Source organism: Lineus longissimus, chromosome 2, assembly GCF_910592395.1.
Source record: "Lineus longissimus chromosome 2, tnLinLong1.2, whole genome shotgun sequence".
Classification (NCBI taxonomy): Eukaryota; Metazoa; Nemertea; class Pilidiophora; order Heteronemertea; family Lineidae; genus Lineus; species Lineus longissimus.
Genome location: NC_088309.1, coordinates 24,702,371 through 24,720,136, shown reverse-complemented (window position 1 = coordinate 24,720,136; position 17,766 = coordinate 24,702,371). Strand labels below are relative to the sequence as shown.

The 17,766-nt window shown below is 41.2% G+C and overlaps 1 protein-coding gene across 1 annotated transcript in view; it reads left to right on the top strand.

Moving 5' to 3' along the window:
* Positions 1-1,238: 1,238 nt before the first annotated feature.
* The window catches only part of LOC135483830 (neuronal acetylcholine receptor subunit alpha-10-like), a 32,623-nt gene continuing 16,095 nt past the window's right edge, over positions 1,239-17,766 (top strand). The window contains exon 1 of the mRNA XM_064764878.1: positions 1,239-1,619. Within this exon, the coding sequence (XP_064620948.1) occupies positions 1,505-1,619 (115 nt within the window). The 5' untranslated portion in view covers positions 1,239-1,504. The remainder of the gene's footprint in view (positions 1,620-17,766) is intronic.

The window sequence follows — 17,766 nt, the reverse complement described above, 5'->3', positions numbered from 1 at the left end:
TAATCCTTCGTCATAGAGCTGCTATGGGAGACAATAGTTCACTTGGGACAGATCTATGGTAATGAGAACATAACGAACTCAACTTCTTTGACTTACTCCAATCGTGAGATGAATGTTTGTCGATCAAGTTATTTCAGCGGATCAAACTATTCCTGCTTGAGGCTATTTGCGAAGTCGGGCAGCAATAGGAGCATGCAATAGATACAGGAAAAGTGTGACCATAAACAACCAATTACAACTGACAACGCCACTTGCATCTTACTACTAAAACACTTGCTGGCTTTAAAATCCTTGGGTTACAATCCTCCTGCAATATTTAAGATGATTCCTCGCCCCGAATCCTCGGATCGTTTTCCTCGTATGATCAAATAGATCTTCGTGGGTGTTGTATCGTCATTTATTGCCTATGACCCCGGGGAACTTGGTTGGTAATCAAAGGACACCTTGTGGGCAGCGCCAAGGTGCAACGAAGGTGAAACAGATAAATGGCATGTTGCCCGAAGGAGGACCAATACAAATGCTATAACGCGTCGATTGCAACAACAAGCCATGGGGATGTTTCATTCGAAACAAAGAAAACTTATGCTATGGTGAGGGGTATGATCTGAAAGGCCACACAAAACTGGAACTTGAGATGGTAGTAGAGGATATAGGTATATATTTGAATGCTTTGCTGATTGATCAAAATCAGATTGATCGAAATGTGAAAAAAGTCGACATTTCGTTTTTGTGTGGATTCGCCAGATAAACAAGACGTAACCATATTGTCATTGAAGATTATTCTTTGCAAAAAACAATTGAACCTACGCTGATCTACTAATCGCAGGACACAGTTTATGTGGATGATTGGTTGAGAATCATCATTTTCATCATCCTCAGAGCCTGTCTTGAACAAAATTTATAAAAACCTTGTCATAATGTTGAAATACGGCCCCTTGTGGCAGCTCACTGTGAAATCAGACTCCAAGCGGTGTAAATGTACTTTAACTTGTCTAGCCAACAGAGCCAGTCATAATTTGAAGACTCTCCGGTGGCATGGGGATCACACATACTCGTGCTCAAAAAATTTCTAATTTGTATTTTTTTTGGTGAATCCCAATAGTGCTGCAGCAGATCCGAGCCTTTCGAAAAGCAATATTTGTTGCCGACGGAGATTGATAGCGCCAGAGATGGCACTACTGCTGTACGTTAAAGCACTTAATTAGCATACGTCTATAGCGAAACCGTCGGCGGAGCTCTTCAAGTTCCATCAACTGGTGCCCATCAGATATTATCCGTGAGTTTAATTGTGAAACATTGGCACTTGCGAGTTTGCTAAAGGATACCCAATTCTTCCCTGCTGGTTTATGCTGTGGGTGTGCGTATTCAGTCAGCAACGCAGCAATGTAGACCGATGAAAACGTCGTGTCGGCGTGAAACAAGCGGAGTTGACAATTCTTCAGGATGGGAGTACAGCTAGCAGCGGGTACAGGCTAGTTCGGCAAAGCTTTGGGTTGCCAGGAAAATGAATGTGATTATAATGGGAATTAAATGGACGCGGATTTTATATGTTTTTGTACCGATCGGATACATGCTGCTGGACTTGGTTGGCGCGTTTCACAACTATCCGAATGATTATGGTAAGTTATTTCCTGTATCAGAATAATAACTGAGTGTTGAGTTTTTTGGAACAGTGATCTAGTCAAATTTCTGTATATGTAGAATGCAAGTTAAGTTATGAATACACGTCTTCCCCGAAAAAGCACAAAATGGTAACCATTGCAAAGATTTCCCCAATTTGATATAATAAATTTTCACTCACGAGCCTGAAGGCTGGACCGTTGTTTTGGTATTTTTTGCTTAAAACTCTATCATTCTCATATACAACGTTCATGTACAAATATGTAAAAGGTATAATATGCCTCATTTCGTCAGCGCGTCAAATTCTGAACTAGAACTTGCATATATCAAATGGGAGCTATTTATCACAAATTCGGCGTGGATAGAAACTCATTGCCCGGCTTCTTAACGGGTGCGTTAAGTGTTTGGAGTCATTAACTGAGGCAGATACTTGACCGATATATCTTCGCGCAGGCATGGCTGCCAAGATCTCTGCATCGTACTCTTAGAAATAGAGGTTCTTTTGGGTTTTGAAAAACCTTAAAATAATGTTTTTTTGCCAACACAAATATATGCACCCCTTTTTCGGTAAAATGAAAAAGCTTTATGGTTTAGAGAATCTAACAAACCTTGGAAATTTTAGAAAGAAATGTATTGAGCCAATGTGTCACCTTTTTTCGCCGAGCTAATCAATAATAAAATAAGATGAAAAGCAATCGGACGCGTCAACACTTCGGCGGACTAGATCTGTCGGAAATATAAGTTAATTGCATGAACCCAAGCCACCTTCTTAGGTTGGGATTAATAGTGTGCAGATGATGGATGGTTTTGATCAGTCGCTGCAGCCTTGGTTCATATAATGGTCACATGAGGAGTTTCAAATTTTCAATGTCAGTAGATATAATTATCAAGACAATTGTGGTTTGACCGAGTATTTCATGTAAAACTATTTTGGTTCAGGCAAAACCATGATAACTATCCATCAACTGTTTCCCTGATGTAGTGATGGTACTCAGTGGAGATCTTTAATGGCGACAGTTGTTGTGCGCTTTCGAACAGACACGTTACAGACATGGTCCGTGAAAAGCGCTGCTACTTTCATCAATAATATAAAAATTGTGTTTGCAAAAAAGGACCCGTGATGGTGATAGTTAGTTTTTCTCTTTGGCCATAGATTTGGAGGCTTTGGAGGCTCCATGTTAAATAAACGAAGATAACGTTTTATCGAGTTGTCGCAATGCCCCATGACCAGCGCCATAAATCAGGGAACTAGAGTTTCATCCTTTGTCCGATCGCGAATATTCTGTTTTTCCGTGATCGATGTGTTGGACTGAGACAACAGCAATAACAGAGTATTAAATATTGATCGCACAGTGTTATTGTTGGGGAACACTTTCACCTCACTGAACAGAACAAATCTCCTTTTGTAATTAGATCAAGATGAGGTCAAAGAAAATATTCATGATAATAGGCAATTTATCGAAATACATGTGCCACGGAGATCGTGTTCAGAATATTATGGTTGATGTACAGATATCTAATTAATGGTGTTATGGTGAATGTTTTTTGTCAGACGGACGAAATGAACAATCGTTTTAAGGTTTTATACCTGGATTGAGGTCTGAGAGCTGGCCAGCCAGCGTGATAAGAGAAAATAGAGGTAGGCCGATATATCATACAAAGAACGAAGAAAATATCATCCTAAATGTTGCAGTTTTGATCTGATCGGACGACAAAAATAGTGGCGAAGACCGGCGGCCTAACCCAGCCTGTTGGGGACAGAACCGCTTGCTGCTGGTTGGCCCCAATGGCCACGCGGCTGCGATACATAATGGTGATAATGATAGCTAAACAAAATGAGGAAAACACCGATACTTTCTAAACCAGTGTGAGGTTGAAATGAAAGACGAAGGCTTACACCATCAACCATCATGGTGTGGGCGGTATGTATTTGGAACAATTAATTCTTCATAGTTTACCTATAGCGTGCATGGGCGATGTGAGAGTTTCCGTTGTGACGCTGTATGACCATCGGCAATATTTGAATGGCAGAACAGGATTCCGATGTAACATCACTCGTTGTCTATATAGCCTGAGCTAAATTTTGTTTTTAATGGTGACACCAGTTGCAGATTGCAATCACGGCAACAGTTGCGTTTTTCTTCGAAACGAAATCCATTAGGAAAGCATTTCACTTTATAATGCAAAACATTGACCGCGGGGTTTACAGCTGACGTTTAAGGTAATTGAAGATGGCTACCAGCATGAATAATTCTTATGAATTTATGGTTAGAATTGTGTGGCATGATTTTGAACTCTCTGGAGAATCACCATCTATATATTGGAAGAATTGTTGTTGATTTCGAGTAAAGACTATGCCTGGTCTGGAAGCCACGAGGTAGTCCATGAATAATGAATGAGAGTACTAACTCTTTTCACTTCTAAGCGTATGCTACCTCATTTATATAATGATTGAGTATTGGTTCGAATCCAAAGTTTAGTATACGCTGCATGCGACCAACTCAAACTTATAGCTGATCATAACATGTAATAAACATGAAAATAAAGGCAAGGCAGAATTTCATTACTTGAAATATTCCGCCAGATTGCTTGGAGTTCTGCTGTACGTCTTGTTTTAGTGCTCATAATTATCAAAATTGTTTATCTCCCCCGACAACCTGATAATCACATCTTATTCTCGAGACTCGTAGATCAAGCATGTCAAAGAATGGATATAGTGATGAACATTGTCATCAAATCCCTAGCTGTGCCCAACGGGATTCTTTCGTTTCACAGAACATGCCAAGATATGGCAAAGAACGATGCTGTGGAGATCTTGTTTTTCAGCTATTAACTGAAAATCCCTAAAATTGATTATTTCTATTCAAGGAGGACAAATTTCATTGTTAACCCCATGTACCATCAAAATTTTGGTCCCGTCTATCACCTTTAGTCAACTTTTGCTCTCATAGAAGTTGCTAGGCTTCATATCAATTTCCCACGTCGGCCGATTGTGTATTACCTGATGTCAAAATGCTGTGTTTGACTTGCACTTGTGTAACGTACTGTGCATCTTCACCTACATGTATATGCAACGCCTTTCTGAATAGCAGTGGCATTAAAGTTATATAAGAGGGCCAAACATATATACTTTGGTCAAAACAAAATGTTTTCTCACGCAGAGAAATACACTATAAATATTATGCTATCAATCTATTCATTAGGTGACCCTTTGAGGAAATCAGATTCTTTACATCACTTCTTGCTGTATAAACAATATGTGCCCGAATGTCATTTTGCAACTGGTCAGACTGTTACGTGGAAAATTACTGCTTTTAGAACCACAATACAATGACTACACAATGGGTATAGTCTTTCATTAAACAATTTTCTTTCCCCATGCGCGATCACGTAATCGATTCCCCCGTACATGTCATACTGGTAGTTACCACAACGTAAACGAAACCAGTACCCATTATCTTGTCGATTGTCCTAAGTTTGAAGATGAGCGCAAAGTACCCCGAGTCAACATAGCTTCAATTACCAAATCACTTGTCGGGAAACCTTTTACGGGCATTCGCCAGACCAGGATGCTTCTCAATTTTCTTGGACGGGTGCTCTCCAAATTCATTGACAGTGTTTGATGTACGCTCTTCTAATCAATCCCGTGAACTGCCGAGGTTTACAGTCCAGTTTTGATTATCCCCAAAACTGTTATTGAGGATGTAGGCGCGGTCGATAGAGATGTATCGTCGTTGAATTTATCGATTTCGCCTCAGGGAGCAAAAGTTCGAAGCTTTGCAAATGTCTTGTTCAGAGTGACAGAAACCAAACAGCTGCAGGCGCTCCGAGACACTCTTATCGTTTAATTTGCTTAATTTTGAGACAAAGCGAAGGGCGCGTGTTCAATTGTGTTATACTTCATTGTCTAGACAGAATTATCAGAGCAAAATATCACTCGTATGATAGGTATGTAGACAATTCATGAAAAGCGATGATGAACCTGATCTCAGTTACATGACGTTTCGTGAATCTTACACTCCTAATAAATTCAGGCACCTATCAGGTGATTCAGCCATATATATACCGGAAAATCCTTTCTGAGAGTTCAAGATCAAGCCCATCACTCGGTCGCATCAGAAAGGATTTCACAGGTAACTTCAACTTGGCTGTGTATCGTTCATGTGTCAAGTTTCATGTGTTTGTAATCCAGATTGGAACACTGACCTTTGTCATTTATTTTCGATGGTAATGATGTAGCCATCAAAATTCGTACAGCCCAACAGTCGTCAGACGTAAAAATATGCCAGTCAAACAGAATAATGCATCACAGACAGCCGTAAAAATGGCGCCTGTCTTAACGTCATACAACAGAATACTTATTTATTGGACACTTCTTATCTAACCATCTGTTAGGTTTCAATCTCTTGATCTGTTTTTGAACTACTGCTGAGGCAAAGGCGGTGTCAAGTGGACAACATTTCTTTACTTTCAGATTGTCTTTCTTGTACTTACTTTCTTAAACCCCGCTTAAATGTTCTCTACGATTTCTCCATTTCCTCCTGTCCTGGGTTACAAAATGTCCCCACTGCGTGTGGGTGACTCTGATCCTATTATTGAATGATTAGTTATCACGAAGGAACTTGGGAGCACTGAACTAGAAACCTGATTACCAGCTTCACCAATCAACTGAAATGCGTTCAAGCAATTTCATGATCACCTTCGCGTCGCAGCAATCACGGTGCAAACTACATTGTGACATGATAACAAAGAAGTTGCGATGATTACGTATTAAAGGGCGGTTGGCCGAATGGGGAAGGCTCGTTAAGTCCAAGTGATGATACTTTATCCGTAATGTCCGTCACGATTCGGTTCTCGTGTAAAACGAATTCCTTTCCGACTCGTCTCCTTAGATCAGCGGATAAACTTTTGAAAATAGAGACACCAGGGTGATGTAAACTGGAACACAATGACTCGATGCAGCTTTCACCATGATTGCATACTTCTGTCTGTTTCTAATATGATGTACTTGTGCATGTATACATCTATACTAAATAGATGTATAGCAATACTGTAACGTGCCGTCCCCTTTAAATCTCGTTAACTATCGCATAGCAATTCCAACATGCCCTTCCCTCCAAATCTTATAAACTTACCTCTTCAATCTTCAAAATGTGTAGATTTGAAAATTTGAAACGCATAAGCCTGAACTATAAGATTTCGATGATAACTTGTAGGCCATTAGAAGCTCATCAAGCGTGCCAAAACTGTCCTTATCATGGTGATCAGCATTGACCAGCCATCGTAACGTAGTCGGTCACCGTAAACCAATCACTTCCATCATTGTTATTTACTTCTCAAGTTATCTCGTGTGGTTAATCATTGCGTGAGAGGGATGACACCGGTCAAGCTCGGATGTCTCACATAGAGATGCTCGAGGGGAAGTATGGTCTAGACAACCAAGTTTGCATTTGTTCTAAATTGCTCTCAGGACAGAGTCACAACCAGAATGCGGAGACTAAGTTCACATTAATATCAACATCGACAGTAATCAATGGCCGCTGGTCGTTTATCGCCATATCCACATGACAGTGCCGTAAATCGTCCTTCGTCGTCCACAAACAAGCCAGACATTTTTTGGTTCTTATGCGATAGGTTCCCAGAATAAAATATACAGCGTCCTTCGGCACTATAACCTTGTCCATGCATATCAAGATGTGTCAAGAGTAATTTAGTTCTGCTTGACAGGAAAGCAAGATATAGCCAAGTTGAGACAAAATCTCGTCCTTATCGATTGCGTTCTTTACAACATAGGCGGCTATTGGGGACAGTTTGCTTATAACTGATCTTAGTAATTTGCCTTATTTCTTACAAACTTGCTAATTCGAACTCAATCTGCGTGTGGGAACATAACTGCTGTGATTCAGACTGGTGGTAATGAGTTCCCGGCCAGCCCACTACGATTATGAAACCACCACTGTTATTCGAACGCTATAATTGTCAATTTGTCACGTACTATAAAAAGCCTGCTTCGTTATTCAAAAACCTCAGAGTCGCTTGTTTGAAATAATATCCTTCTGCTAGCGTAAAGACAAGCCGATATACTAATATACGATATACAAGTATAAAGAAATATCAAAAAGTGTTGAAATCGATTATTTAACAGTCTGTCTTACAAATTGTTTTCGAATCTACTTTATTAAGTACCGTCTTCGATATGGTTTCCATTGTCCTTGTCTTACCGGACAAAATGTTCCATCAGCATCTTTAGCAATGTTTTCTACCAGTTGCTCGACTTATCCATCAGAGAAATGATCAGAGAACAATATCAGAGAAAAAGGAAATTAGATAGTCTGCTGTCATGGTAGCTCTTTGGTAGTTTTAATGATTTGTAATACCATCGCTGTTGCTGCATATGTATCACGCAGCTCGTGATATCAGGGTTTTAAACTACGTGTCGAACTCGAATAATCACAAAATGCTACAGACCATCGTTAAGTGTTTCCAAATTGCTCGGTGAGATGAGAGAAATCAGTTCAGATTTGAAATCGATATGCAAAAAAGTGTATTCAGCAGTGGTGTAACTATAAATAGGCCAAATAAATCCTTTGAAAATTGGACTGGGACGTCTTTGGGAACTCCTGCGCTGTACGTAAGATTGGATGTGTCGACGACACTTTCTATTTAGATATTTCTGGCGAGATGAATATCCATCAATTGACTATTCGGATGTCCAATGAACTGATTAAGTAACGTCTTGAATGGCAGTTTTCCAAAGATTGAAGGGAGCTGATGAGCTGATGAGCTGATGAGCACCAACTAGGACTTTATTAGTTCAGACTCTGATTTGATTAATATGTCATGCTATAATAGATATGATTATAATAAGTTGATCATTAGCTTGAGGTTGAGCTGACACTGAACAAGTCCTGTATAATGGGACCACAATCGAAACCCCGGAGAGAACTTGCGCTGTTTGAAAATGTAATATGTCACCCTCTCTGTATCACACGAGGAATCGATCCAGTAAGTAATCGAACCCGCGACATCTAGGGTAACATACTAGAATGCATCATGATCGATACCATCAGCTCTTCTAATCTCGCACCATTCCGCCTGAAAAGCATCGTGACTGTTGGTTATTGCCTATAAAATTTACCAAGCACTCCTAAATTCGAAGCACAAACACTCGAACGTTGGCAAGGAGTCGTCGCCCACTCAGGTCAAACACTCGTATCACATTATGCATTCTAACCTGAAGCCAAACTAGATTGGTATCTTTTCGCAATAATACACTTTGCTGACGGTGAAGGTGTTGGCGATTCCTTCAGTGATAAGTTGCACCAGCTGTTCCTGTTGTGAAATGGTCTTGCAAAAGTCGATACTTGTCGAAAGAAAACAAATGTCGAGGACGAATACTTTTGTGGTTAACGTTATACAACTTTCAACAAGGTTAGACATATGGATACTTCGTAACAAAAGTTCCAATCGTATACACATTGCAACATTTTTTTGGAAACAAGCCACAAAATGACTTTTGTCATGCAGTGTATGGAGGCCTTAAAGTTTATGAAAACCTCCTCATCCTGACTCGTCCTCAGTCCCCCCTGCCACCAATACAATCTCCCGAAATATGTCTTATAAGGTCTGTCTCATGATAGAACGTTAGGGACAGACGGGAACCTAAGAAGTACCTAATTCAACGTACCATGCTTGTTAACTTTGATGCTATTGGTTACACGAGCATTACCACCAGGGCTGCGCTGCTGTGATGAATACATACGTAAGGTCGTTCTTCTGATTGGTGGTCACCAAAGCACATTAGGAACGCCCACCTATACATACAATAGCTTTTTGACAACGTGCGTTGGTTAACTGTCAATGAAGGGAAATCGATGTTACCGATGTTACCGAATAGGCTTTGTTATAGACAAGCGGTCAATTATTGATAAAAGCCTGCTTGGCTCGTATTAACCAAATTGAGTGTCTTTTTATTATCTAAGCAGTTACTATGCAAAAGAAACCGGTCCATTGTTGGACTGTGGCTGAGTAACAGTAACAAGTTATGACTATGATATGGGTCTAGTTTTAGCGCGGTTTTTAGTACAGTGCTGTCGAAGTGAACGAACAGTCATGTGTGATAGAGTGCTTGTTGGCATGGAGGAGATGGCCCTTCTCCGGGAAGGGTACCAGCGACATAGAAATAATTATGTTCGCATTCTAGGCCACATCCGGCAAAATGTCAACCGTTTGCCGGAACGCACAAGGGCATTATCCGCTAGGCGAACCGCAAAACAACTCAGACGAAGGATAAGAGAAGTTATTGCAAGAGAAATTGCTGAGTTAGTACATGTATCGTATAACTCCCTCCACAAACGCACCCGCACCCCACACAACAGTAGCACAGTAACAAAGGGGCCACTTCCATATACCGATTATTCAAGGGGAGCACAACTCATTCCACGATTGTCGATAATGACCTGAGTGCTGATACAATATTTGTGGACATGGCCACTGTAGAACAGGTGCGGGGGATCCTCAGTCTCTGGGATCTCGATTGCGTGTACCGTTCCATCTATCGCCCCAACAGCATCTGGAATAGTATCCCAGTTGCCCCGCAGTTGTTCCCACTCTTCATCGGTCGGCCATGTTATACCGTCTTGAAAATAAGTCCACAAAACATCTGTCATAAAATAAAGTTCCCTGCAAACAGATTGCTTGCTGATATCAAACATTGCACTCATCGCAACAATGTCCGGATATTTCTTGATCCAATAGAAAAAAAGTAGTAAACGGTTCTCCACCGACAGCAAATGATCTCGGTACCGTCCTGGCCTGTTTTTCAGAAGGGGCGTAATGTCCTCTACGAGGTGCTGGAAAGAGGCCACTGTCTCACCTGATAGATACCAAAAGTCCATCTGGTGGTTTCTAATCCTGGTAAACCGTCGTTACCACCGTATGGACCATTTGGTTGATTGGTGAGAACTTCATCAAGTCTTGGAGGCAACGGAGGCGGACGCACTTCTAAATTATGAAATGCTGGTGTAAGCAAAACTGGTGGCGGTGGTATGGGCGGCGGAGCAGCGAACAAAAACATCCTAATTCTCTCCATGGTGAAAGTAGCGTGAGGCCAAGCGACTGCTGGCCAACACAAACCATGGCAATTAAATGTTATCAATAATCAATTCAATTTCGGACAAAGGAATGATATTTTATTGACCATTTTCAATGCGTGTCTAATCATGTCACCACAGGGATAAGGCTAGACGCATAATAAAGGAAAATTACATGAACCTTCCCATATGGGCGGTCTATTGCCATTAAATGCAATTATCCAGTAATGTTACATAGCCGGCCTCCATTCAGAACTTGGAACGCAAACGTACTCCACGTGACATGTGAAGGCCTATTAGATCAATCCTACTACGCGTCCATGGACGTTGATTTTGGTTCCCGTCCGTCCCCAACGTTCTGTTATGAGACAGACCTAATAGGTCTGTCTCATGATAGAACGTTAGGGACAGACGGGAACCTAAGAAGTACCTAATTCAACGTACCATGCTTGTTAACTTTGATGCTATTGGTTACACGAGCATTACCACCAGGGCTGCGCTGCTGTGATGAATACATATGTAAGGTCCTTCTTCTGATTGGTGGTCACCAAAGCACACTAGGAACGCCCACCTATACATACAATAGCTTTTTGACAACCAGCGTTGGTTAACTGTCAATGAAGGGAAATCGATGTTACCGATGTTACCGAATAGGCCTTGTTATAGACAAGCGATAAATTATTGATAAAAGCCTGGTTGGCTCGTATTAACCAAATTGAGTGCCTTTTTATTATCTAAGCAGTTACTATGCAAAAGAAACCGGTCCATTGTTGGACAGTGGCTGAGTAACAGTAACAAGTTATGACTATGATATGGGTCTAGTTTTAGCGCGATTTTTAGTACAGTGTTGTCGAAGTGAACGAACAGTCATGTGTGATAGAGTGCTTGTTCGCATGGAGGAGATGGCCCTTCTCCGGGAAGGGTACCAGCGACATAGAAATAATTATGTTCGCATTCTAGGCCACATCCGGCAAAATGTCAACCGTTTGCCGGAACGCACAAGGGCATTATACGCTAGGCGAACCGCAAAACAACTCCGACGAAGGATAAGAGAAGTTATTGCAAGAGAAATTGCTGAGTTAGTACATGTATCGTATACCCCCCCCCCCCCCCCCCCCCCTCCACAAATGCACCCGCACCCCACACAACAGTAGCACAGTAACAAAGGGGCCACTTCCATATACCGATTATTCAAGGGGAGCACAACTCATTCCACAATTGTCGATAATGACCTGAGTGCTGATACAATATTTGTGGACAAGGCCACTGTAGAACAGGTGGGGATCCTCAGTCTCTGGGATCTCGATTGCGTGTACCGTTCCATCTATCGCCCCAACAGCATCTGGAAGAGTATCCCAGTTGCCCCGCAGTTGTTCCCACTCTTCATCGGTCGGCCATGTTATACCGTCTTGAAAATAAGTCCACAAAACATCTGTCATAAAATAAAGTTCCCTGCAAACAGATTGCTTGCTGATATCAAACATTGCACTCATCGCAGCAATGTCCGGATATTTCTTGATCCAATAGAAAAAAAGTAGTGAACGGTTCTCCACCGACAGCAAATGATCTCGGTACCGTCCTGGCCTGTTTTCCAGAAGGGGAGTAATGTCCTCTACGAGGTGCTGGAAAGAGGCCACTGTCTCACCTGATAGACACCAAAAGTCCATCTGGTGGTTTATAAATCTGGTAAAGACGTCGTTACCAGCGTATGGACCATTTGGTTGATTGGTGAGAACTTCATCAAGTCTTTGAGGCAACGGAGGCGGACGCACTTCTAAATTATGAAATGCTGGTGTAAGCAAAACTGGTGGCGGTGGTATGGGCGGTGGTATGGGCGGTGGTATGGGCGGTGGTATGGGCGGCGGAGCAGCGAACAAAATCATCCTAATTCTCTCCATGATGAAAGTAGCGTGAGGCCAAGCGACTGCTGGCCAACACAAACCATGGCAATTAAATGTTATCAATAATCAATTCAATTTCGGACAAAGGAATGATATTTTATTGACCATTTTCAATGCGTGTCTAATCATGTCACCACAGGGATAAAGCTAGATGCATGATAAAGGAAAATTACATGAACCTTCCCATATGGGCGGTCTATTGCCATTGAATGCAATTATCCAGTGCAAAGATCATTGTTACATGGCCGGCCTCCATTCAGAACTTGGAACGCAAACGTGCTCCACGTGACATGTGAAGGCCTATTAGATTAATCCTACTACGCGTCCATGGACGTTGATTTTGGTTCCCGTCCGTCCCTAACGTTCTATAATGAGACAGACCTATAAGAACAAATTCACAATCCTCAGAAGGCTGTGGTGAACAAGCCCGGGGATGCTATCACTTTAAACGGTGGTTCCGAAGTCGCTTTTTATGCAAACATGTACAACCTGTGTATTGTTGAACACATCACGAAATCTAATTGACGATAACAGCAAACAGGAAGCAGTCAATTTCTCCCGATCAAGACGGTGGAATTGTTTTACTAACAACAAACAAGGCATCGAACGTTTGCTGGAAGGATATCGAGCTCGTACGGAAATCTCAGACAATGTTGTTTACAGTAACGCGGTTTTCCATTTGTATGAAAACGTTCTTATCGTCTCATCCTTATGTTTTGAAGAAATCAATACTCCATTAAAACTTCGAAGAAACAAAAACAACAAACAGAAATTATCACCTTAATACTGTGTGGTTCCTAACCAGAAAGGTGTTCCAGTTATCTTAAAGCTTGAAGGTAACGTCCTAGACTCTCTGTTATCCTCTCACATGACTGAACTGGACTGATTTGAAGGCTTCTTACCAGGTATCACCCCTTGGAGGATAGCTTTCCTTTGTGGAAGGCGCTCTATTACCATAATGAGATTTTATCTTCTTGATTCGAGGAATGACATATTTTCTCTAGCTATACGTGTAGTGAAGACGATCCCAATTTGACTCAATACATGAACACTATCCAAGTAACATGACGTTCTGTTTACCAAGGCAAAACTTTCTTGGTTAAGAGTAATGGACTTGCCAGAATCGTCTGTAAGACAGTGTCTTGGGTTTGAGAACGGCTCAGCACATACAACTAACTTCGAACAGTAAAGAATTAATATCAATTTAAATCATAAGTTTGATGTAGTATTGTGTTCTCTTGTATTCCTTTCCACATTTTTTTTCTCTCACGGTAATTTGTTTACCTTGGTGACGAAATATATTCAGTAATAAGTTCTCCCACACCTCCTTTAGTTTCAGTACCCGACTGCGTCAAAATAAGGCTTTAAACAGGAGACGGAACTTACGATAATGGAATTACCTTACACGGAGTCTAAATTAACAATTTACGCACCACTCGTTCAACGATCAACGTCAGTTCCTCTCCGAGCGAGTGATTTGATAAAGATTTCATCACCCACTAACCTAACTTCATCTAGAATAGGCAAATGCGATATCCGGAGGGCCGTCTTGAATCGCACGCGTGTGCTCCATGATCCAGTCTGGTTCGGTGCTGGCAGGGCCAATTAGAGTCTACCTTTTGGAGTGTCACTTCGCCCCGGGTAGGTCATATATCATTTTGGAAGTATACCTTGCATCTTTAATGAAGTTTGCGATACATACAGCTAGAGTTGGGGTCCCTTGTGTACGATTTCCAGCTGGATTTGGTATAAGACTGGTAATTTGGCGGAGCCAACAACCAGCTGAAATCGAGGCCTATTTCCATTTGCAAGGTTTAAATGTTTTTTTCGCGTATATCTCTGATTGCTATTTGAAGGTTTCTTACAACTGTCTGTCTGACTTGTAATAGCACTGTCATGATCTGAAAATAGCTCACATGTTCTACAAAAAGACACGTTTATATCCCTGTCGTCTTCAGCGTAATTGATATAGCGAAGGATGGTACTGGTAACTAGTACGATTTTCCTACCTTCGCCCTGCTCAGTTTCAGGGAGAATAGCCCGAGTCTCCCTGTGTATGACATTGATGTGCCGAGGGGAACTCATTCAGTATGCTACCGGTAGAATTGACAAGGCAATTAGATGTGACACTTTCAACAATGGCACTTATGGATCAAAGATATCTGATAATGACACCAATATCATCATGGTGCAGTTTTAATGAGAAGCGAACTCGACCGAACATTTTACATCGATAATGAGAATGGGGCAAATTCTCACCTGTCGAGTAGCTACCTTCTAGCGGAATGTTAATGAACTCAAAACTCAGATAACTCTCTTAAATTGATTTTCTGTACATTTCGACAACGAGTTGTCTAATGGTACCACAAAATGGAAAGCCATTACGATGTAATGTGATAGATTTAAACTTTTATGCAATCTTGTATTGTTTTCTGAAACCTAACCTATGCTCGGTGTTCTATGTCTATCCGATCAAATTGCCATCTACATGTCTAGTCGCTTCTGTCTTAAGCTTATATGCTTTTGTTTTTGACAGCCCTCTCAGGGAAACGTACACATATCTTTGGCATTTTATCAAAAGGACTGGCAAAGGAATGTAGGATTTCAGTTTCAGTAGGCCGGTTCATGCGATTTTCTAATATCAGAGAGCATGATATAGATAAAATATTATGTGTGTGGGTGAAGGGGGGCTGCAACAGCACTGTTTGTCTTTTTGGTAATTTATGTATAAACTGGTCACATATCTTCACCAGAGACTTGTTTTGACAGTGATTTATATTGGTTGCCACCAGTAAACATCCTAATAAATCTGCCAACAGGGTAAATGATCAGAAGATGAAAAATCCAGCAAAAACAAAATCACTCGGATTATTTGATTTGCGAATAGCCAAGCGTACAAGATATTTGAGACAAATTCCAATCAGCTAATGAAAAAAATGGTTCAGTGATCATTTTCTTGTTTCCGCACGAAATTAGAAAATAAACGCAATAGCGATACAATCGGCGACGAAGTGTCGTGCTGTATTACCAATAAGTAAAGAACGGACGCCACATTTCGTGATTAAAAAGTTCGAAAAATTTTGTTTTGTCCTACTGGCTTCGAAAGTGATGGTGATAAAGAAGACAACATTAAGACAAGGTAGTGCTTCGTTGTGCGTATCTCCTCGAAGGGTTGCAGAACTTACCTCTATTAATAATCAAAGCGCCTATGACTAGAGGGTGGGGCATGATCTGTGTATTTCTTGACAAAACAAAGTAGACCATTGGCATTGGTTTGTTCGGCGTCCTATTGATTTGTTTTGAGTTTTCTTTGAGTATCGTTAGGTCAAAAGGCTCATATGCTGCGAAGCGTGCTCAGACTACAAAGTAAATCAATATGCACCCCGTGGCGGAGTTTAATACTCCTCCCCTAATATGTTTTTCGCACTAGCGACCACATTGCATTCTTCAATCTGCAATGTAGATTAATAAAAAAACTCTGATAGACGATAGTCATTAGTCATTACACTGACAACTTTGACAAGCTTCATGAAACACATGTTATCATGATTATTGTGCTCACCCGTGTGGATCTAGGGATAATTACAATGTAATCCCATATGTAGACTGAGTTATTTAGAGAAATAATGTCTCTATCGAAATAGTTAACTAAGCTAATGTTTTATTCTACCTTGGTACTTCGTTGTTTATAGCTCTTCGCAGGGTTGTAAAATCTGCCTATTATCATTGCCGCTGCTTCTACAACATTTCAACTTATTGGCAATTTACCGTCATCTCAAGATGACCATACAGGAAATGTATATATGGTGTTCAGACCTCCCTGTCCAATGAATACTTGACATGGTAAGGTCGGAGGAAAATAAAATACACTCCTCAGCAAGAGTGGATAACCATGTCCCCCATTCGTAATGACATAGCATGGTCACCCATCCACTGCTTATCAGAACACTTCAACTGTTCTACCTAACAAGAACGGAGATTGAGGATGCTAACCGCCTACGGGAGACCAAACGCGTTGTCTACTGCGCCGAGCGAATTCTCCAAGGAGTCGTGCCATATAGTGTGACCAGTAGGTTGACGCTTTTGACAGCAATCACTGGCGGATTATGGTGATAATCAGACGGTTGTGAATTGGGAAATATGAAGAGTCGATCTTTTCGACAGATATATATGTAAACATAGATGGCATCAATTGTTTGCAACTTTTTCAACTAAGAGCTCGCGAGGCTTGCGCTAATTCAGCATTCTCACAATGTAAATTCATTATCACACGAAAAAAAGTCGTTCGTGTCTCGTATAAAAAGGTCGAGAAGCCACACTACTGATAGTGGTTCACAGCATAAACTCGCCTGTACTCTCTCTTGGTATAATACCAGGACTAGATAGAAGTCATTTCCAGCAGTGGCTGCTTAATGAAGCCTTCACATGCCGATCATCATACTTTTCCACTTCCCTCAATTTATCGCCAGGTTTACCTCGTAGGAAAAGTCCATTTTCTCATGTTTGCGAGTAACTGTGGCGGAAGTTCTGACGCACTGCCGGGCCAAACATGATTGCGCTTAATCAGTCGAAGGTGTTACAGCCATGTCCTGGCTTTAACACAATTGGTTACCACTGCCCATTTCCAATTCACAATAAGATGAAAATATCAGGCGAGATCATTCAGTCTCACGACTCTGATGAAGAAGAAGAAGGAACTAACCATATCAGAGTATCGTATCGCAATGGTAAGATGGTACATCACTCAGTTTCATCATGTGGTACGCAATGTACGATGATACATCACTTTAAAGTTAAATTATTTATTGCACTGGAATGACATATCTTAATCTCAGAGCTGCTGAACGCCGTGAGCTATGACTAGACCATGGTAAGCCCTATCGTACATGTACGTGGTGCAGCCAACACAAATGACTTAACTTCTATTCGCCGCTGATGTGCATAACTTGCTCTGTTCACATCGCTGTCTCGGCTTGCTGCGCTTGAATCTCCCCGCCGAGTAGAACTCGTAATTATTGCGGATGTCCTTACATATCAGGAAGGCATTTTTGTCGCATCTTTTCCTTATTCTTTGGCATTTTCATACAAGCCATCTCTTCAGTTCTGACATCTTGATAATAAAAACGTTCTGTCCGCGAGAAACGTGCCGCGAT